The following is a 23,357-nucleotide window of genomic DNA, read 5'->3' as shown; positions in this document are numbered from 1 at the left end:
AGACTTTGAGAGACTTTGAGAGACTTTGACTGCCTCCCTGCCGGTTCCCTCGCTGCTGCGGAGACTGTGACGTCATCACGCAGTATCCCGCGACAGAGCGACAACGTGGCACGCCGAGTGTACCCTTGCAGAGCTGAGGTCTCACCCCCGTACAGTGGATCTGCTCGCTGAGCTACACGAGCTGCACCAGACGGCTTGGAAGCGCGAGCGGTCCCACCAAGCACCAATACCTGCAACGGAGCGTGGTTGCTGTAAAGGGAAATCCCCTTGGGAGCGATGTACTGCTGGATGAGGGGTTTTGGACATTAATCCTGCTCCTGAACCAACGTAGCGCCCCCGCTGAGAGAAGCAAGCTGCAGACTCTTCTGACAACAGTTGCTGAGTGGTAACTTGTGTGAAACACACTAAATGCACCTATTCCACTGTTTTGATGTACGCAGATTAATTACCCTGTAATTACTAATACATAGCATTACTTGCTTCACTATTTGGCGTTGTGCGCTGTTTCTTGTTTCCATTTCTTAGAGTGTGGGGGGGTGCTGAGCCACCCCCTGTGTTTATAGCAGCAGACGCCTCTACAAATACACGGTTATGTGATATAATTTTCTTCATATATACACCCTCACTGTGGTTATTGTGATTTATTTCTTGGTCACTTATTTATGTGGTTTAGTCACTGCACTATATTTATATTCTAAATTCTGGGTTAGATAGTAGTGCACAGTATTTTCTCTCTTTTTTACTGTCTATGCAGTGGGACACTGACCCCTGCACTTACGCACCTCCTCTCCCCTTGCTCTCCCAGCCTCCTCTGGCTAGTGTGGTCCTTGCTGAACACTTCCCTATCCTGTCAGCCAGAATCTACATAACCCTATTGGCTGTCTGAGGACAGGTGTCTATTCAGAGGCTCATGGGATATGTAGTCCCTGCCTAGAGCCTCCCTCCTATTGGCCAGCCTTCGCGCTCAACTCACTGCGCATGCGCCAGCTCTCCGCGCGGACCGCCGCAGCTCTCGTGCAACTGCACATGCGTGATCCGAAGCCAACATGGCGGCGCCCTGCACCTGCAGTCAAGCAACCCCCTGGCACGCGCGGAGGTAAGGGAGGGTTACCGGAAACTCATGGCTACACATTATCTGTGTGTATATATATATATATATATATATATATACACACACACACAGATAATCAGTGCCAATCTAAAACCTCTATTATTAAATCTTAGCTGTGAATCTGATTGTGAAAATAATAATTAAAAAAAGTGATTTATAAAGTGACAATATACAAATAGGAAAGTGACACAAGAAATAAATACTGAAAATGTGTGACAAATTAATGCAATAGATAAAAATAGACCAAAAATGGACTAGTATTAACAAAAAATGTGACAAGATCCTGGAAATAGTGATAGCTCCTTAAAGAATGAACCACATCCTGCATAGATACATAAAACCAAAAGGTGTGCGCAAATGAATCATTAGAGCATGGGAGGGCCAACTCCAGTCGTCTAGGGCCACCAACAGGTCAGATTTTAAGGACATCCCTGCTTCAGCACTGGTGGCTAATCATCAACGACTGAACCACTGATTGAGGCGCCTGTGCTGAAGCAGAGATATCCTTATAACCCGACCTGTTGGTGGCCTTTGACGACTGCAGTTAGCCACTCCTGCATTAGTGTCCATATTTAAAGTAGCATCAACTATAAGTGATTACACAAACTTCATTTGGATCCATTCTACATTAGGTCACACACTGTAGCTGATACAGGGAGGAGTCAAAGTGGTGCAGTGTCACCCACATCGTCTCTTCGCACATCTTGTTGGTTCACCAAATAATGATCAACAATGACACTGCCCGTAATAAGGAAACGGTGGAGGACAATAGTATATCATTTTTTGTTGATGTCTCAGTTTGTTTTAGTAAGACACATGTTGTTTTTCTTACAGCTGTCCACAGTGGAATGAAGTTACTCCTCAAGACAGAAAAAGACTATATCAAAGGAAGGATAATGGCGAGTTTTGGTATGAATGATCCTTTTTTAATGCATACACATATTGTCTTGCTATTGATCATGTTAATAAAATGTTTCCATATGTATGACTCTTAAATGAACATGAATTGACAGTAGATAAGAACCACTTGGCCCACCTAGCTGGTCTATTTTCCTACCTGATTAAATAGAAATAGCCGCTTAAGTATCAACCAGATCGTGTTTTTGCCATATTGTTAGGGTGACCGTATACTGTCGGGGACAAAATCCCCGCATTTCCACAAATGTCGAGCGCCGACCGCGCATGCGTGAATGTCAAGCGCTGACTGTGCATGTGTGATGGGCGCTTGCCAGCCACTCGTGCGCATGCGCGATTAGCGCTTGCAAGCTGCGCATGCGCAAGAGCGGTCGGCAAGCGCCGATCGTGCATGCACACCTTTGCTGAAGCAGGGACTGATTTGAGCCACCAGGGCTGAACCAGGGATATCCTGAAAACCTGATCTGTTGGGGGGGGGGGGGCTTGAGAACTAGAGTTGAGCACCCCTGCTCTAAACCACACCAGCAGTTAATGAATCTGCCCCTTAAAGTGAACAATTGTCACAGTGCAAATCACTTTTTTGTTTTAATTTGTATTTTAGGTGTGTCATTTTGTCATTTAAAAGTTATGTCTTTTGTGCATATATATTCTGCAAAACATAATAGTTCCATGTCTTCACTGCAGGATCAGCCTTCTGTGCAAAGGATTGTGAACTCCTTTGACACAGAAGGGTTCTATCACAGCAAAACGTTTCTTTCGTTCATTTTTACCAGGATGACTTGGGAAGATTTCTCGCATGAATTCTCCCAGCTGGTTATCTGCAATCGTTCACCTGACTTCCTGGATTGGGGAGATCATCGCAGACCATGGTACAAAAGTATATATTGGAACAGCTGGCCTAAGGAAAGCAGCGCTTCAGGCTTCTTTAATAAAGGTACAGTAACAAATGTAATCTGCTCTATATATTATTACTGTATTCCACCTGTAACGGTAACAACATTACACAAAACATCATACACAGAAGGAACTAATTTATAAGAAACAAAATCCATTTTTATAGGTGTTTTCCCCGTTTAGCATAGAACTTCTAAATTGAGATCCTTTTCCCGGATTTTCTCGCATTTTCACCACAAAATCTGTTTCGCGGCGTAAAATCGGCAAACGTATTTGGTCGGTTTTAATCTGTGCGTATTCACCCAAACCCGCCATTGGATACAACCAATTGACAGATTTGTTGAATCCAATCCGGGGACTCAGCGACTCTATTGGCGGATTCTTACAAATCTGTCAACGGATCGCTGGATCTGAAGATTGGATTCTACAAATCCGTCAATAGATCTCTGAATCCGCATGAGTGTGTTGACAATAATAATAAAAAAACGCAAAACGCGAATCGCCCTTCTTGAGATTAATCTGCTGAAATCCATGGACCAAGGGAACCAGACGATCTACTGTGGATTCGCCCATCTCTACATAGAAGGAAAGAATTTCTAACAAACAAATTCCATGTTTAAAGGTGTTTTCCCTGTTTATCCTTAGAACTCCGAAGGGTCTGAATGGAGTTTCCATGCAAAAAAAAGTCTATTGCATGGAAACACATCTTGTTCTGTCCATTAAACACACGTCACATGCTCGAACCGTGCAATACATTTTTTGCAGTGATTTTATTTTGGCTTGTTTCTGTGCAATATGCTAATTTCATATGCAAATGGGCCCATTTTCCCACATTAAGTATTCACACAAACTAGAAGCTGGGAACTTATAGGCGGGATCTCAGAAATCCTTTTCACCTACATTGAAAAATTCAGCCTTGCTAGGAGAAAAGTGAGAGCGCAAAGGTGCCTTGATAGTAAGTTAATGTTTCTGTCACTCCGTATATTCCACCGGACACTAGATGAGCTATTCCACGTGTGGTGAAACATATTAAAGTTTTCATGACAAAAGTGGTCTGAATGCCGGATTTGAGGGCCCTGGTAGGCGCCGGTATGTTGGGGTTTTGTTTTTGTGCAGGTATGTTATGAAATACCAGGATACTGCGGTTCTTGTTTAGCTTTACTACTACACACGTAGAAAGACTTTTTTATTTGAAAAGGAGCATTAATATTTTCCGAGATCTATTGCCTCTATAATGTAGCGACGATAATGGAATATACAAACATTGGCCCTACACTTACAAAATAAAAAGGTATGGAACTTAGACTGTTAAACATCTTCCTTTAATTACACAAAGATATATCAAGTAGTTGTCAAAAAATAAATACAACATCAGTGAAATACACAGTAAAAACCACGGTGGTATATCCGTATGTTTGTTAGTGTGAATGTTTTGTACATCTTGACTAATTCCTGTCTCTCTGAATCCCGGAGCAGTGTGCCACTTGTGGCCTTGCATAAGGTTAGTGATGGTGGTTGTAGGAGACATACTATATATATATTGTAGTGCACCTTGTACTTGTCATCTTAATGATTTCTATCTCTTCTGTTTCCGAAAAAGGATGTTTTTAGTTTTCTAAATTAATTTACCCTGTATATTTTATATGTAGGCAATGGTTCAGTAGTTTTCTGTTGCTTCTCTAATATGTTTATAAGAGCCCTATCGTTATCTACAGGGAGAATAGCTTGCTTAAAAATATGTTCAACGTTTGTTTCCATGAATTTACATGGTTTGATATACATTAGGTTTCTTTATCAAGGAATATAGGATCCCGGATGATCTGGACATCATTTCAATTGAATGGAGTTCTGTACATATTCACTAGGTGGAGCCACTCCTCTTGTGGTAGATCACACATATTGCAGAACAGCCCTGATTCAAACTTACTGTTATGAGTTAGTAATGTTTAGGCTAAAGCTGCTTCTCTTTGTACAGTACACTGGTTAAATATGCACAACTGTTTAGATTACAAAGGGTGTACGGTGAAGATGCTACTTAATAAAGGTAACTGTCTGAGGTTTTCAGCCTTTGCAAATAATGGATTTTCCACAGCCACTTCCATTGTTATCAAGTCTTCTAAACAAATTTGAAGGCTTAGTCCCCTGGCTCCGCACGCGCGTGCACGCAGTGACTGGGGCCGCAGCCTAAGGGACGCCATTGTAGTTTTACTCTGACCTGTGTAAAGTTGTGGGCATGATCTCATTCTAATTTCTCCTGCTCTTCCCAAATTATATCCGAAGTTTCACGTTAGGATGTGTTCTCCCTGCCACCAAATCGCAGGTAGAGACAGAATTGCTCTGCAGGTCGCATTGTATTTTTTTGTCCGTTTGCTTATCTATTGTAGAGTGTATAACCATTTCTGCTCCAGAGAGACTCATGGAACAGGCACTGAATATTGATTGAACTCTGAAACCTGTGTAACCCTGTGTAGTTTTGGGGTTATATGTCTTTCTCCTCCTGTGCAATAATCCCTGGTAAGGGCAGGTTTGCCAGGAGTAAACATGGGGGTTTCCCCCACCCCCATGTGTTGTGTAGTATTCAGTGAAGATAGAGTCATCAGGCGCTGTGTCCAATTATAGTGACACAGGGGTGGTGCCTATTGGAGCTATTTCGTGCACAGCACTTCCTGTATTTAGCAGTGCCTCACCCCTATTGAGTAAGGCTAGTCTGACCCAGCAAACTGCCAGGGCTCTGGCAGGTTTTGTGGCCCTCCCTCAGGGGAGAGGTGTGGAAGACTATTCCCCTTACTCCATCAGGGAGTAAGGGAAGAGCAAGGACAGCTTCTAGGGCCATGACTAGAAGTGGTGTCCAGGGACGTCCTTAAGGTTGGCAACCTATAATGAGCGGCTGAAGACCGGCTGCAATGATGGGCAGTCGGCCACTTGTTGATGCAATAAAGGATGCCATGTATAAAGAACCCTTCTTGCCTGAGAGTGGAGTCATTCAGAGAGAAGATGCACATAGAGGTTCTCTTTCAGAAACTTCTCCCTACTACGTTGTGGGTCTGGAAGAGATGAAGGCGCTGTACCAAGACTGAGTATTACTCAGCTGTACCGCATAAGCCAGTCCTGATGATATCCCCATAACATAGCGGGAGACGCAGGAGTCGTGTAAGCCAGCAGGTGCACCACACTATACCACATGTAACATGGGTCAGTTTCCACAGGTTAGGGCCAATATTAGATTGGGTGGGGGAAACATCGTTACACCTGTGATAGCTTGTTTCAGTTTCTGATTGTGTATGCTCACTTCCACACTGCTAGAACTTGGCAGTTGTCTATTCTGTGTTTCTTGTGCTCTTACCTTGAATGTATGATTTGCTCATGCAACAGTAAATGGTTTGCTCTTGCCATGCAAGAGCAGGATATTAAAACTGATTTAAAAAAACAGTTCAACATCTATTCCTATCTCTCAGCAGACCGACAAACTAAAAAGGATAAACACTTTTCTAATTTAGGGGTGAAGCTACAGTCAGCTCTGTACAGTATGCTTAAAGGGGCAGTATCTCTTAGTATACCTTTCCACTCTCTGCCAGATCCAGAAGTGGAAATGAGGTTTCGTATCAAATTACAGGAGTTGGTGCAGGTTACGATTTTGTCCCCCACCTCTAATTTATCCCCAGGAAATAAAATTTACTATACTGTACATCTCATCTTCTCGTGAAAGGATACAGGGACTGTAGGGTGTTGAAGTAGCAATTGAATCTTCAGTCTTGTCTATTCAAATACAACTCCAAAACCATTATGCTAGACCAGGGGTGGGCAACTCCAGTCCTCAGGGAAGTCTACGACTGAGCCACTGATTAAAACACTGTGCTGAAGCACGGATATCCTGAAAACCTGACCTGTTGGTGGCCATTGGGACTGGAGTGGCCTACTCTTGCGCTAACAAGAAAGGAAGGTGGTGTATGGTTAGCGCTAAAGGAAATAAATATATAATATAACTCTATAGAAGTACCCCCTAATGGCGGGCTAGGCTGCCTGATGTTACTGATTAGTACAAATCAGAAAAAACAAGGTGCAGTAAAAGAAAACCGGCGCCTTACAAGTCCAATTGGGTGAAATTCTGGAAGTCCAATGAGTGATGGAAAAAGTGTCCAAATGTATATAGACCCTTCTGATCCTTTGGTACCAGATGGTCAGATGCGGCTTCCACCGTGCAGTCCGTGATATGTGAAGAAAACACAAAAAGAAATATAGTGCAATATTGGCAGCAAATAATGACACAAATTGGACATACAATACATAACAAAACAAGACATTACACAACAAATATGACAAACAAAGCAAGGCTGAAATAATAAAAAAGCTAATTTAATATATAGATAAAACAACATAAAATAAATATGCGGATGACTGAGAGACCGCCGGTCCGGAGGGTCTAAAACCGGGACCCTACTTACAGAAATAAGGAAGTAAGCAGGCAATGAATATCGGCCGTGGAAAGGTACACAATCTCCCTCCGGTCACACTGGAGCGTTTCTTTGATGTACTCCTGCGATTCCCCGTTGTCTCATTGAGTGCTCGCTGACAGAGAGTTGTCTCATTGAGTGCTCGCTGACAGAGAGGCGTCACATTGAGAGCTTGCTGACAGAGAGGCTTTTCATTGAGTGCTCGCTGACAGAGAGGCGTCTCATTGACTCCTTCATCTCAATACCACATGGAATCCACGTTTATATGATCCACTTACTGGCGCACCCCACAATTTCATTAGTATTTAACCCTCTGAGGACACCTCCGTGTGCGCAAGCGCACGAAACGCGTAGGGTAAAGTTCAGAGCTCATCTGACGGAGTGACGAGAGCAGCGTGGCAGATGTGTGTCGGAAACGGAAAGAGTCTTCAACCTCAAGGTCCGCCCCCCAAGTGACGGAGTATCCACCCTAGAGACGCGGGGAATCGCAGGAGTACATCAAAGAAACGCTCCAGTGTGACCGGAGGGAGATTGTGTACCTTTCCACGGCCGATATTCATTGCCTGCTTACTTCCTTATTTCTGTAAGTAGGGTCCCCGTTTTAGACCCTCCGGACCGGTGGTCTCTCAGTCATCCGCATATTAACTATTTTATGTTGTTTAATCTATATATTAAATTAGCTTTTTTATTATTTCAGCCTTGCTTTGTTTGTCATATTTGTTGTGTAGTGTCTTGTTTTGTTTTGTATTGTATGTCCAATTTGTGTCCTTATTTGCTGGCAATATTGCACTATATTTTTTTTTGTGTTTTCTTCACATATCACGGACTGCACGGCGGAAGCCGCATCTGACCATCTGGTACCAAAGGATCAGAAGGGTCTATATACATTTGGACACTTTTTCCATCACTCATTGGACTTCCAGAATTTCACCCAATTGAACTTGTAAGGCGCCGGTTTTCTTTTTCTGCTACTCTTGCACTAAACCATAGATACCCTCTTCAGAGCAGAAAGTTGTATATATATATATATGTATAAATATTTGTCATTTTAGATACATTTTGCAAGAATCCCCAATACTTGATCAAAGTAACCGGGTCTGATGAGGTGAAGAAAGGTTCTAATGTTGTGATAACTCTCATGCAACCCCCCAAGAATAAGCAGATGTTCATTGGTGACTGGTTGCCAATCGGCTTTTTGGTCTCGCAGGTAAGTCCGAGATAATGTAGTAGCTGTGCTGGTCCAGTCATATGAATATTTTGTAAGAAAGTGCTTTGGATACATTAAGAGTAGAGACGTGAGGAAACTTTTTTCTAAAGTTTACAGACGAGGCAACATTTTATTTTCTGTCTCGCAACATTTTTAACTAGGACAGCTATGTAAAAAAAAAATTGGCAAGCGTTAAAAGTCAATGTGCAAATTCATGTGAGTCCGGTATAAAAAAAAAATCCATTTTCTTTACATTCAGGCAAAAAGTGGCAAAACCATTTCAAAATTCAGGCGAAATTGGCAACATTTGTAAATTTCTAAGCAATTGGAACTTTTGCAAAAAATTACAATTTATGAAAAACAAAAACAAAATTCACAAAGCAAATTTGAAGATATCCACACATCTGTAAGAAATGTTTCAAATGAGTCTCATTGCATGAATATAATAAAGGGGACTGTGGTGACTGTTGACTCGTGACCCCATTTGTTGCTTTGCAATTTGATCATCGTTACTCTCAACTGGCAGCATATTCTTAATGGAATAGAAAATGCTGAATTGATTATATTAATTACTAGCCTGAAGTCCTGCATTGTCCCCTGGGGATCCCCCCTGCCCAGTATTGTGAGAAGCAGGATAATGCACAGTGAACAATGCATACGCTTTAATTTACTTATGGGGTGTTTATTACGTATGACTTATTTCAAAGAGAAATGTAGGCAAAGAGAAGTGATGTCATTTGGACTAATAAAAGTGTGATAGTGCTCGAAGGATGATCGGCAGTTTAAAAAGACCGATACTGGAATAATAGATAAAATTTTGCATTATGGCAGAATAATTCATATCTGCTGCTGGGTTTTACAAACTAAGCATGTTTTTGTCTCATTTCTTTAAGGTAGAATCTAAGGTATAGTATTTTATCATTTACTCTGTTCTCTATACTATATATATTTCACTGGTTCTCAAACTTTTTGAGCAGAAGTACCCCTGAAGGATTTTTTAAATCGCATTGGCACCCCTGCTTTTCAGACCTCACTCATCACCTCCTCGTTTATGCGCACATGCCTACCACATTCACCTACACCCTTCTTATATACTCCACAATCACACTTACACATCAATCTGAGCTTTTTACTCAACAAAGACTCCACATTACTCCCCCCTTCTCACACAGCACCCTCGCCGCCTTTCTTAATCCTAAACCCCATTCACCTCCCCCTATTATCTTACTGACACCATTCACCTTCCCCCACCCAACACGAAGCACTCAACCCCCTCTCCTTCCCACACAAAGCAATCACACACATACCCCCCCCCCACACACACACACACACAGCCACACACATCATACTCTCCCCCTCACTCTTTCCTTCCATACACCTCAAACATGTCCGCGTGTACGTCCTGCGCTATCTGGAGATGGAGAGGCTTCTCTCTTCTCCCTTCCGGGCTGAGAGAGGAGAGGTGGATCGCAGCCTCTACGTCTCCAGGTAGTGACCACTGAGCAGCCATCAGTGCATTTTTTTCGGGGGCTGCGGTACCCTCGGGGGAGGTTCAAGGCACAACAGGACTTTATCAAAGGATTTTGTATTTGTAGGAGGATGTGTACGGGGTGGGTACCATAAAAACAAAGTATGGGGACAAGAGTGAAGGAAAGAAAAGGATTACAGCACCATATCTTAATTTACATCAAAGTAAACATGTAGTGTAAAAAAAAAGTACAAAAAATATATTCAAATATTGTTACAAACACTACTAAATTAATATATAATTAGAAGGGATTATGTGTTGCTTCACTCCTTAACAAACAATAGGAAGGAATTCTGTGAATAACTACATCAACATACATTTTTGGTCAGTATCGTTCAATAATCCTGTTAATCGTTCCATAGCTGATACTTTCCAGATACTTTGCCTTATTTGGTATAGAGATAGGGGTTAGAGGTTTTTCACACTACTACAATAGAACCGCAAGCCGCTGAACAACGAATGCCTCTGTGAACTTAAGCCCATTATGCTGTGTCCCCGCTGGCGCTGAGCGAGCTGCGCTCGGCACTTGCCACTTTTACTTATTGCAGTCTCTATGTGCAAGTCCCCGCTCACACGGTGCACGCGCACGGGCAAACACGCGCACCCAAGCTTAGCACTTGAGCAGACTGAAGCGCGCTCAACTTGCCCGCAATGCTCCTCCTGTCCGCGCTTGCAAAATAGACAGGACACCCGGCTCTCATGCTTAGAGAGTTGGTGACGTCACCGCTCAAGTATGAGCGCGGTCAGCGCCAGCGGGGACACAGCCTTAGAGGTATCCTCAAGCAAAGCACTACATGGATCCACGGCTATAGAGATATTGTGCCTGCTATTTCCATAATGACTCACAAAACAGAGGACTAAATGGTTCTTTTATCTGGCTACAGAAAATGGACATTTCCAAATAATTTCAATTACTCTGTCCTTCATTTCTATACAATTTACTTTAAATTCACATTTAGTTCAATCTTGTCCAAAATCATTATATACACACACACAGACACACGCACACGCTAAATTATCACAAGTAAAACAATAGCATACAGTATGTAAATAAATCCATATAAAAAATAATGAAAGGATATATGTTAGACGGAGCGGGACGAATCTCTGGGGTCTTAGCTGCTTCTGATAGATTAAACCAGTCCCAGGAAGATTTCTAAAAGACATAATACACAGTAGTGCATGCCCCATAGCCTAATTCAATTTGAATACTTTGATGGTTTGGAGGAACCGTAAAATGCACATTCATAAGTGTAGATATAATATACGCAGTTTGAAACAACCTGATCACAGGTAGGAGTTAGCAAGTAAAGCTTTTACCGGAGACTCAATGTGCAACGATGTAGTCCTATGCCCATAAAATGTGCATTTTTACAGTTTCTTAATGTATTCAAATTTAATTTTACGTTACTGAGCATTCGCTTCTGTTTTTTGTTATATACACATATACACACATACACACACATATATGTAGGCATATAATATAGGTGATACTTAATAAAAGTCCACAGAAAATGTTGTAGTTCCTGGGTGCGTTCGCTGCTTCTTATAGGATAACCTGCATCCACATGAATCTGTCAGAAAAAAAAGAGAAGCGCATGCCCCATAGTGTAAATCTGTAAAATGTTTAATGCCAAACTTGAAAAAATATACTGTATGGTAGCACAGTCACAAATGGAGCTAGATATCAGCATACTGTATTAGAGAGATATGTCTCTAGTTGTTACTCCTCTACAGCAGGTCTCAATCCTCCATGTTAGTAGCCAGAGGAAGTCCTACAGTAGTTTCTCCCACACAGCACAATACAGGGTAGGCAGAGAGAAACACAGCTGCCAGGTAGCATAAATTGAAACTGCAGCCTTCCGGTATACAGAGAACACCATGCGCATAGAGCAACTAGTTAGAAGCTCGTAGGCGTCCGCGTTGACGTCAGTCGCTCACCTCATCCGGGTCCCAATGCGCATTTCATCACCACGTGACTTCATCAGGGGGGAAGTCCCTCCCTACTGCACGTTCATTTATAGCGCCAATGTAATTAGTGCAATTCTTTATTGGTCGTATATTGCGCAATCGGAAGGGAATACAAATTGCTACAATAAAAGTACAAATACAACAATCAAATATAATAAAAGATAATAATAATATTATAAAGTAGCTCATAAATAAAATAACAAGACAAATTAACTGCAATAAAAAATACATCAATTATAAATAACTTATATAGCAGTTCTAAATCGGAAAAAAAACAGAAACACTAGAGCCTAAGACCAATCCTATGGTTAAAATAGTTGTAGTGCATAAAGAGATAATTATAATGAAATAAAATGAGATAAAAGTTAACCAGTGATAATCACCGGTTAGGGATGTTGTCAAGAAGAGAAAAGACAGCAGTGACCATTACTATATTATATTTTAAATCAGGGTGCTTGTGTCAAGGCACTCATTCAGCCCAGCCGGCCTGAGCGTATCCAGTGTATATATCCAATATGACTCCCTTCTGCATAGGTTGTGGAATCTATCCCCCCCAATATGGAGGGGGGAATCTGCTCCAAACCCATAACAGTCAGGAGCCCCAGATTCCGGTCATGGTGGTGAAAAAAGTGCCTCCTGTGTTCCAAAAATCTTATATTGACAGAATCTATAGTCCTCCCAATGCATTGGATGCCACAGGGACAGCTTAACATGTATACCACATGTGTTGTCTGGCACTCAATGTGTCTCCTAACCTTGTGGGAGCTCCCATTTACATGTGACCGAAAGCAGTCTTGTAGATGTATTTGTTTGCACATTATGCATCTAGGTCGCCTGCACCTAAAGTTACAATTCACAACTGGTTTAATATTTGTCTTGGTACGTCTTAATTTACTAGGTGCTATTAGGTTTTTAATGTTAGTAGCTTTTTTGTAGACTACAGAGGCATATTTAGTGAGAACCCCATCAAGGTATGGGTCACACTTGAGCACTTTCCTGTGAGAGTTCCGTATTTTGGCAATTCGACTCGACACAGAATTGTATTTGGTGATGAATTTAGGTGGACCAAATGCTGTTTTGTTTTCAGAACCTGCAACAACCACTGACATCAAACTCTTGCTCTTAGACATTTTAGCACAAGACTGCTCTAGACGTTCTACTCTATCCTTTGCTTCAATTTTCCTCATATCCCTTTTCTAGAAACCGTTCTGTCAGTATATTAAATTCCTCCACAGAATCAGCCTCCACTGAGCAATTTCTCTTGATCCTGCTAAATTGACTCAGTGGGATGTTGTTCAGTAATTTGCGGTGATGACAGCTTTTGGCATGTAGGTAGCTGTTTGTGGAGACTTCTTTGAAATGTACACTCGTCTGAATCTTAAATTCCTTATCCACGAATAAAAGTAGGTCTAAAGAGACAATACATTCCTCGTGGATATAATGGGTAAAGGTCCAGGCCCAGATCATTTTGGGCAAAACCAGCGATGATATCCTCAAGGACTTTCCACTCTCCATCCCAAATTATAATAATATAGTCTATGAAATAGCCATAGTATACTAGGCCCACCCCCAGTCTAGGATTTGCCCAGTAACTAAGCTCCCAAAAACCCATAAACAGGTTTGGATAGCTGGGGGCGAACCTGGTTCCCATGAGACTTGAAGATAAAAAATGTCATTAAATAAAAAATAATTATGGGATAGGATGAAGCTGATACATGAGAGTAGAAAGTCTTTTTGAGGAAGTTTATCATCCGCATCCAGAAAGTGTTTGATTGCAATTAAACCTTTACTGTGAACGATGTTAGTATAAAAGGATTGAACGTCTAAAGTTGCCCACAGGTAGGTGGATTTCCATCTAATACCCGAGACCACGACATGTAGAGTTTCACGCAGGTATGAAGGTAATTGGAGTACATAAGGTTGTAGACAGTGGTCCACATATCTGGACACTCCCGACTCGATCTCGGATATGATGGGTCTGCCTACTATGTTGATATTCTAGCTCCGTTTGTGAGTGTGCTACCTTATATTTTTTCAAGTTTGGCATGAAACATTTTACAGTTTTACACCATGTGGCACGCGCTCCTCTTTTTCCTTTTCTAATATAATATATATATATATATATATCAAAGTTTCCACCATGCACAAATACAATAACATTTACTGATGCGATATATTCATGCCATCCCAAATAAAGGCCTCTAACCATTGAGTAATTAAAATCTCTAGAGTGCTAACTTTAACAATACTTACAATACTTTATAACTCCCATTGCAAAAAAAAAATGCTTTTTTTTTTTTTATTAATGCAGCTTCTTTTATTATGTCTCATACAGATACAGGATCAGCAAGAGAAATTACCAAATTCATTCTTTACTAATGAACAACTCAGTAAAAATGATATTAGCAAAAAGTATGAAGTTACCAAGAGTTTCCAGCTGACTGCAGGAAGATATGTTATAGTTCCCTACACAACAAACAGAGACCAGGAGTCCTCATTTCTGCTGCAAATCTTCCTGAAGAGCGAAGACTGCATCGTGTAAATATGTTACCAATTCATTAGTCTGACTCACGTCGAATCTGCGTGATAAGATCTTGATAACCACACAACATGCATGTATTTCACAAAACAGCATATACATAGCGTTGCCGGTGACTTCTCCAAAAATACTGGACACAATGGGGAAAGTCTCGATGCGCTCGAGACCAACGCAGGCAAGTACACACACACCCTCTCTCCGCTCCATGCCGTTTCCTCCTCTCCTTGCTACCACCCCCTGGCTCGTGACACCTCCTGCTGATTGGCTGCATTACCCAGTATCAGCCAATCAGGATGAAGGAAGCTGCCCAGCCGACAAGAAACAGCTCTGCTCTCCCTGCTGGGGGAAATCCAGCAGCCACCCAAACGGGTCAAGTCACTATGTCCAGAGAGGTAATATCAGACATTTACAGTACATGTCCAGTATAACCTCTAATTTTGTACTGGACAGAATATCTACTCTAAATACAGGATAGTCCGGTTCAATACTGGATACCTGGCAACCCTTTTCCATTTATTCTATTACATAGCTTGATGACTGAGGGTCAAACTATAGTTGCTAACTAGTGCTACAGTATGACAGCTGAATGACTTGTTATTGCAAAACATTGCTTAGTAAATATGGGCTTGGGGTGTATTGAATATCTTCATAGGCCTGAAACTCTGTGTGAGATACTCTGCATGCTTCCAACATGCAGCTAATTAATATCGCAATGTGTGGTTAACATGCAACAGTAGAGATGGAAAGCAACTCAACATCACATCCACATGTCTCACATAGATTCTTCCCACATCCCACTGTGTTTGGGCTGCAGCTATTCACATTCTGGGCGTAGACATGGAAGTACATTAACAGGCCTGCTCATTAAACTCCTATTGCCAAGGCATGTCACCCGAACATGGCGCACACTTTGACACGATAACAATCTGGCATTTTCACAGTATTAAATCAAAATAATGTATGCATAAACGTTGAACGTTGTGATGTACTGTACCCTTTGTAGAGGTGTGCAAATTTTTCGCCAAACTCGAACGCAGCTAAATTAGCTGTTTTTAGTGGGAAAACAAATTGCAAAGAAATATCAAAATGGGGGTGTATGACCAATGCGCAGGTGATATTGGTCATGTGACCTCATTTGTATAAAGCGATGAACTAAAAAAAAGTACCGTTTTTTTTTTTAGCATACATCCGCTCACTGTGACACGAAAGCATTTCCAAAATATAACAATCTTGCTTCTTTTGCGGGCTCTTTTTGTCCAAATCTATCACTACTGACCGGAAAGTGCAGACGAAAATCTCGCCCCCTCAGTAAAGTGGGATAGGTTTTCTTTACGGGAGAGGAGAGATAGATTTCTATAGCTCACGCTATTGCGTAACCAGAACCAAATGTCATCAAAAACAGCCATTTGTGCATTGTTTAGACATGCGATAAGGAAATAAGGAATATAAAGGCATGCCAATCCGTGCGGGGGAAAAACGTCACCCGGAAATGCACCTATCACAGTTAAATAAATAGCACATCTAAGTGTGCCATTTGTAGCTGTTAAATTTATTTTTTATCAGCTATTTCTAGAAAACTTCCGCCTTTCACATTAGGCAACTTGGACAAGTGAGGGCAGGTCTTGTCCCATTTTACCCACCATAGTGTCTGGTGAGTACGCAAAACCTCAAAAAGAAATGAGTGTAGTAGATATTGACAGTAAAGTAAGATCCACTAACTATTACACACCCTTCACATAAACATGGAGGTGACCTGATAAAGTCAAGTTAATGTGTATTTAATGCCCTACTCAACGGGCGCTAAACTCCAGTCCTCAAGACCCTCCAACAGGTCAGGTTTTCAGGATATCCCAGCTTCAGCACAGGTGGGAAAGACTGAGCTACCTGTGCTGAAGCAGGGACTGATTGAGCCGCCAGTGCTGAAGCAGGGACTGATTGAGCCACCAGTGCTGAAGCTGGGAAATTCTTAAAACCTGATCTGTTTGGAGGTCTTGAAGACTGAGTTGAGAATCCCCTGTCCAACTGGTTTAACCCCAAATTGCATCTTCATCATTTTCCTTAAAACGTACGTCATTTTTTATTATAGTAATAATCATTATTTATCTTCTCTTTTCTAGCGAGCTTGGTACTGCACAAAGCTCGAAGGTGCTAATGGTAAGTACTGCTAGTATATTGCTGGCTAATGATTCCGTAATTGTAATGTCCTGCTGGTTTTTACAACTCTAAATTAAACAATGCAATTATATTTTATTTGAACTTGTGTAGAAATGATAAATAACGCAATGTCTGATCACTTTCAGCTACAGCATAAAAATAATTTGTAAACACATTAGTTTCAAGTGCCATCAAATTGTCACAGCTATCGGCAAACTTGCAACAGCCACGGGCCTAATTATAATTGTTATGGGTCATCTCAACTAAACCTTTATTCTTTTAACCCGTAGAGAAACCAAATTTAAAGCCAAGCTGTCAAACTTGGAACACATAACAGGGGTGTCTCAACCTTTGTTCTACTAGTCACTTTGTCTAATTGTGTGTATCTCTGTCAGTATCATTCTTCTTGTCCATGGCACCTACTGTATTCAGTATAAAGAGAAGCAGTGGAAACACAAAGCATAGCAAATGATGCTGTAACTTCCTTTTGGGTGAATGGGAGTTGGAGCATAACTACAGGGGAGTTATACACTTCACACCTTATTAAATACGACTGTCACTTGAAGGGTTTGGATAGGTTATGTATTTAATAACGTAGGTTAGGTAACATAGCATGATAGATACGATGTTACGGATGAATTCCACCAGCCTAGACTATCAAACAGTAGTATTTATCTACATTTGATCTACTTGTGTAGTAGAAACGACAGACGTTATTACTAATTTAGTTTATGAACAAAACAGCCAAAGAGTGTCTGAATGAGTTATTGTTTTATAGAACTATGAAGACAACACCTATGAAAATATTTTCAAGCAGTATGCTACTCAGGTAAGAAAAATGCAGTTCACTACGCTAAGCATCACTGGAAAGAAGCCTATACCCTCTATACAGTATCTCATGTGACCTACAGTATGTACAGATGTACAGTAGCAAGACTCATGGTCTCCGGGGCCGGGGCCGAAAAAGCAATGGTCTGCGGTGCTGAAGTCTGTGTCCCACTGAGGGGGGGTTCATGGTTCCCTATCAGACTACCCCTAGTAATAATCTTCCTCCACCCCCACTGCCAGGGCAGACGCGTCAGTAAAAAACTGGAACGTAAACCCAAAGAGAATAATTACATTTACAGTCAGAGCAGAAACGGCAGAATAAATGTTATTTAACTTATTCACCAGTCCATTTTGGGGGGGATAATGAAGTAATATTCATATGAACTAAACATGTAGTTCAAAGTTGTAGTAACTATATCAGTCCTCGAGAACTGTAGAGTCAATGTAGGTTGGGAGTTCTTCATATTACAGTTGAGTAAATTATAGTGTGCAGAGCTTTTGAAATCCATACAACTCTCTTCATCAAGTGTACTCCCACTAAGCACTTAGGGCCTCATGCAGAGAGCAGCGCTAACAGGGAAAGCGGCATGTATTGGCGAAATCTGCCTTTAGAAAGGCAGATAATGGCGAGTTTTAAAAAAAAGCGCCATTTTTTTTTTTTTCTCTGAAACTCGCCGCGCGGCTGGAGAGAACATAAATCTCTCCAGTGTTGAAAACGGCCGTATTCAGAGAGCAGCGAACGCCATCTAGTGGCTGTTCGCGGCAAAAAAAGGCGCGATTTTCAACATTTTCCTTTGCCAGCAAGAAGCTGGCGCTCTGCGGCCGGTGGGAGAGAAAAAAAAAAAAACCCCGATTTTTTCCCCACTAGTTTCAACAGCGCTCATATCGCTGGTTGAAACTCTCCATATGCAGAAAGGATTCTAAATGCAGTTTTATGCCCTTTCTGCATATGGAGAAAAAAACTCTCCATTACAGTTACTTTTTATTCCCCTCTCCAATTTCAAATAGCGCTGCTCTCTGCATGAGGCCCCTAATATGAGACCATCCTCCCACGTCAGCTCTGCCCCTGCATTAATATATTCATGCATTTATATTTGCTGATCTATTGGCGGAAATTAAACAAGTGTCAGTTAAGTCTACTTTGGGGAAGATCACTTCAAAACATATTGAAAAGAGGGTCATTAATTCAACTGCAATAGTGCCGGTTGGGGCAGTATCACTTGGAAACTCCCAGTCAAACCAATAGGAGTTTCTGTGCAAAAGTGCCCTGTTCAGCACTACCCAAGTTTAATTAATAATCCCGATTGTCTTTTCTTGCAGGTGCTCTGACACCTGTGCTGCACCTATACTTAAAATGTCTGCATTTGTGGAGGGTTTTTATCCATGTATTTTGTTTTATAGTTTTCCCTTTATGCTACATTGTATCATTATATAATGTATTGAATAATGCATAATAAAATAGTGCTAATAATTATTAAGCATCCCTATCGTAATGTAAGACTACATGCAAGACTGATGTTTAAACTAGTTGGCAACTCAGATACAACACGTTTCTCATGGACATTAACTTTCTCTACTGACTTAAGTACAACTAAACTTCTTAGGCACTGCCAAGTTGTAGAGCAGCTGTCCTGCACAGGTTATTATAGAAGGCAGTACTGGTATTGCGTCAACATCTGTTCTGTGCCTCATTAGGGTCTGAAAATGAATGCCTGGGATCTACAGAGATCCCTGAATGAAGTGATTCTGAAAGGTAAGACTTATTAGTGATTAATTGTTTTAAAAGGTCTTAACATTTCCTAATTAAATGGCAAATATTGTCTCAAAAATCTAAAAGATATACTGTATATATGAAAATATTAAAAAAAACTATAAAGGTAAGAAAAAATGTGTCTCGTAAAACATATGCCTTTAAATATACTGTACTTTTTAGATGGCTCTCTTTTATTTGTAGAGTGCTTCATAAATATTATGCGGATATTTTCTAACATCTATATACGGTATGACAATATACTGTACTACAGTATAATCAACTAGTATTTAATTCTAGTTGAACTACTGTATCTATAAAGAAACCTAATTTCACACGATCCAAATACATGTTAATAATATTGCCCCCCAAAAAAGCATAAATTATTCAAATAAAAGTTATTGTGCATATTGATTTCAGGTGAAAATTGCTAAAATATAATGTTGTGGGAATGAATTCAGTACCTTTTTCCTTGCAGAGTTTGCATCAAGTCACGGAGCAGGTTTCACCATAGATGCTTGCCGAGGAATGCTGGCTCTGATGGATGTATCCTAAAAAAATCAATACAAAATATAACACTTTTACTACTAAATACATTTTTGGAAGAATACAAATGACCCTTAAATCATCATTCTTATTATATTAGCTAATATAATAACCAATTAGACTCCTTTTATAAATGGAATTGAGCTTATTTGACTTGTAGAGCCAACATGAAAAATGATCTCCACAGCTTGCCAACAATCCCATTTGTTGTTTGGTTTGTGTAATCGAGAAAAAGTCTACAGTAGATGTGTGCCACCTTTTACTTCAAATCCATTTTGACATGGACGCCTATAATCATATGTCTGCCGCATTACACAGCTTTTCAGCACAGCTTGGTTAAAGAAGTGCAGAGCCAGTTAACCTACTCACGGACAGCTATTTTAACCTTTTGGGTCTTACCAGTGTGAGGATGGTTATATTGTTCTTGCAATTTGAAGCTGGGATAGGTTTCAACCACACATTAAATAGGGTATGATGGGTAAAAAAAGGTGACAAAAACCTTCCACCATAGAGCATACAGCAAATAAAAATATTACTAGTGAGCACATTCACGTGTCTCAGACAGGTCTGCAACCCTGCCTTTCACCATTATCTCTAAGCATATAGTGCTTCCACTGCAGCAAGGGATTCTGGGAAATGTAAAAACCAATGATCAAACTTGGCATCAACATTTGTACGGGAATGGCCCAAATTGTTTAAAAAGGAAAAATGGTGCCGTTTTTGAAGTGGCAAAATAGCAGCCCTGCGACTTTAAAAAAAAGAGTTTTTTTTTAAATAACTTTGATAAACTTTCATAAGTGAAAGAAAAAAAGAAAATCTAATCCTGATTTGATTTTTCAGCGTTAATCGAATTTGCCATGAAATTTTGTATCAAAGCAAATTTCTTCGCCATATCAAAATAGGTGACAATCGGCAAGTGGAAAAAGTTTCAACATCTCTAGTGTACAGTTCTGCTGGATTGAGTTTATGAAGTGGTAACAAGTCATATTAGAGGTGAGGGACAACCGGATACACAGGTTCGTGTATTTCTGCTTACGCAAGAGGGGAAATAAATGTAGCTCTGAATTTTCCCTCTGCTAACTGTTGCGTATCCCTAGTGCTGTGGTCCTTCTACCTTTACTTGCTAGATCTCTTTCGAGATGAATTTGGATTCTTGAGACTGCCAGCAAGGGGAGTGAAAAAGGCAATTGTCTTTCCTAGCTACAAATTAATATACAACGCAGATATCCTGCAAGCGAGCAAGGAGAAAACTTTGCATTCTGTCATTGTAAAGGTGGCTTCTTCAGGTAGGTCAAGAAGATGGAGAGCGGCAAAGCTTGGTAGATAGTGAGGAAAGAGTTCTAGAGGGGAGGGGAATGTAAGAGAGAGAGAGGTTTCAGACAGAACACAGCTGAAGAAATACGTGAAACAGGGAGAAGACAGCTCTGAGAAGAGCAGAAGAGATGAACAGGTACATAATGATGGACAATAATGACTTAATTTTTTCACTTAACTCCAAAAACAGTATTCTCACACTGGCAGGCTTGACGCAGTACAGTTTGGTCACATATTGAGACATCTTACCAAGTATAAGGTAATGACAGACTTTAAAAGATGAGTTGGAAAAGAAATGGAACGTAAATTCATCATAAAATTAATCTGTCAATAAGTTAAGATGTTGCAACTTTTGCAAGCACATATTTTTTATGTTCTTAAATGTAAGCCTCCTTAAGTCTTTATCTTCCTTTTCTTGGAGACTTATGGTATGGTAGAGACATATTATGCTATGAGATCTTCCAAGTTTATAAAACATCTGGAGTTGTAATTAAATGTCGGTGTAAAACTCGGCTCATAAAACGTTTAAAATGTGGGTGGTCATGTCGAATCATGATCAGAATTTACTAAACCCGTTTCTTTTTAAGGACATTTTCAATGAAATTGATATCAACCGCAGTGGACTTCTCGATCTGCCTGGCCTGCAGAAAGCAGTGAAATTAGCAGGTATGCTTTGGAATTACGTGGCTATTTAGGGCCAACAACAAGGGATGCACAGTAGCGGGGGGCACAGTGCGAAATTCTCTCATTTACGTTACAGCATCCAACGCATAAATGGAAGATATTAGCAAAACTGTTATTACAGAATTAAAACAGAGTTAGCAGCCACCCTCTAAATAAGCTACACTAAGGCTGCGGTCCCAGTTACTGCTACAGCGCACACCTCGGCGTGCGCTGTACGTGTATGCACCGCCCCTCAATGGGGAAGGGCCCAGTACGCACCTTCACGCTGAAGGTGCAGCCGCGCCGTACTGCAAGATTTTTTAAACTCAATGAAATTGAGTTTAAACCTTGCGACGGAGGCGTGGCCATGCCCCCACCGGCGGTTCACCCAATGAGGGCGAAGCAGCCGCGTGACATAATGGCCACACCCCAGCAAATCCCCGACCACGCCCCCTCCCGTCGCAAGCTCCCTCTCTCCTGGAGACCGCAGATCGCGGTTAGCGCTGTGCACGCGCCACCCCCCCCCCCCGCCGGGCGCGCGTGTAACAGTCGTGACTGGGACCGCAGCCTGAGCTCCGACATAGAGATGTCAAGGACTGGAATCTGTGAGAATTGGAGGGTTCCGGGCCCTCCAAAAAGAGACATTAGTGAGAATCTGTTAAAGTCTGAGACTGGTGATGCTAAAGTCACTGAGACTGACTCCCAATCAGTAAGATTTAACAAGGACATAGTAAGCGGGTAAAGGAAAAGCAAGACCTGGTGCGGCCTTCAGATATAGGTCATGTGTTGTTGTTCATCTGAGGTTGTATTTACCTAATTTTAAGACCTGCTAAGGAACAGATGATTGTTATTACAGTTTGTCCTGATATGTAAAACCATAGAATTCAAAGAGGGTGTACTTTCTTTTTCACACCACTGTAGTGGGTATAAAAATAACACAAAATGTAAAGTCCATGAATGCAGAAGCACAGAGGAAGAGCAGGTGTCAGAACACCGCCCACTGTTCAACACAATGTGAAGCTTTCTTCTCTTTGCTCAGGAAGATGTTCTCTCCGTTCGTTTAAATTAAGTCGCAATCTTCCTGAGCAACGAGAAGAGGGCTTTGAAGCATATTGAATAGGAGTCACTGAGAGGAGACAATCCGTGTATATTGGTAGCAAAGTGGAAGACCTATTTGTTTAAACATTGTAAGAAAAGTGTAATGCAGGGAGTGATGCCCCTTTAAACCCATTGCTGGGCGTTGCTGCCCTTGGATTTAATAACGTGTTCATGAACTTGCACAAATATATTAACTGCTACAGTATGATGGAAGATGATTACCAAACTCATATGTATATTTTTATCCAACTATACTAATATAGGACTTTTCTCTAACAATGATCAGCTGAACCAGATGATTTTAAGATATGGAGATTCTGGAATGAGACTAAACTTCACGGATTATCTGTGCTGTATGGTGCGACTTCATGTTACTTTAAGTAAGTTC

The 23,357-nt window shown here is 41.1% G+C and overlaps 1 protein-coding gene across 1 annotated transcript in view; it reads left to right on the top strand.

Moving 5' to 3' along the window:
- The window catches only part of LOC142492631 (calpain-13-like), a 93,186-nt gene that overhangs the window by 50,753 nt on the left and 19,076 nt on the right, over window positions 1-23,357 (top strand). Inside the window, exons 11-21 of the mRNA XM_075595455.1 lie at window positions 1,946-2,020; window positions 2,800-2,960; window positions 8,424-8,578; window positions 14,413-14,615; window positions 16,734-16,770; window positions 17,549-17,599; window positions 19,294-19,351; window positions 19,827-19,894; window positions 21,399-21,467; window positions 21,796-21,874; window positions 23,233-23,349. Of these exons, the coding sequence (XP_075451570.1) occupies window positions 1,946-2,020; window positions 2,800-2,960; window positions 8,424-8,578; window positions 14,413-14,615; window positions 16,734-16,770; window positions 17,549-17,599; window positions 19,294-19,351; window positions 19,827-19,894; window positions 21,399-21,467; window positions 21,796-21,874; window positions 23,233-23,349 (1,073 nt within the window). The remainder of the gene's footprint in view (window positions 1-1,945; window positions 2,021-2,799; window positions 2,961-8,423; window positions 8,579-14,412; window positions 14,616-16,733; window positions 16,771-17,548; window positions 17,600-19,293; window positions 19,352-19,826; window positions 19,895-21,398; window positions 21,468-21,795; window positions 21,875-23,232; window positions 23,350-23,357) is intronic.

Source organism: Ascaphus truei, chromosome 4 (assembly GCF_040206685.1).
Source record: "Ascaphus truei isolate aAscTru1 chromosome 4, aAscTru1.hap1, whole genome shotgun sequence".
NCBI classification, from domain to species: domain Eukaryota; kingdom Metazoa; phylum Chordata; class Amphibia; order Anura; family Ascaphidae; genus Ascaphus; species Ascaphus truei.
The sequence above is the reverse complement of the archived record's forward strand: the minus strand, read 5'-3'. Positions and strand labels throughout refer to the sequence as shown.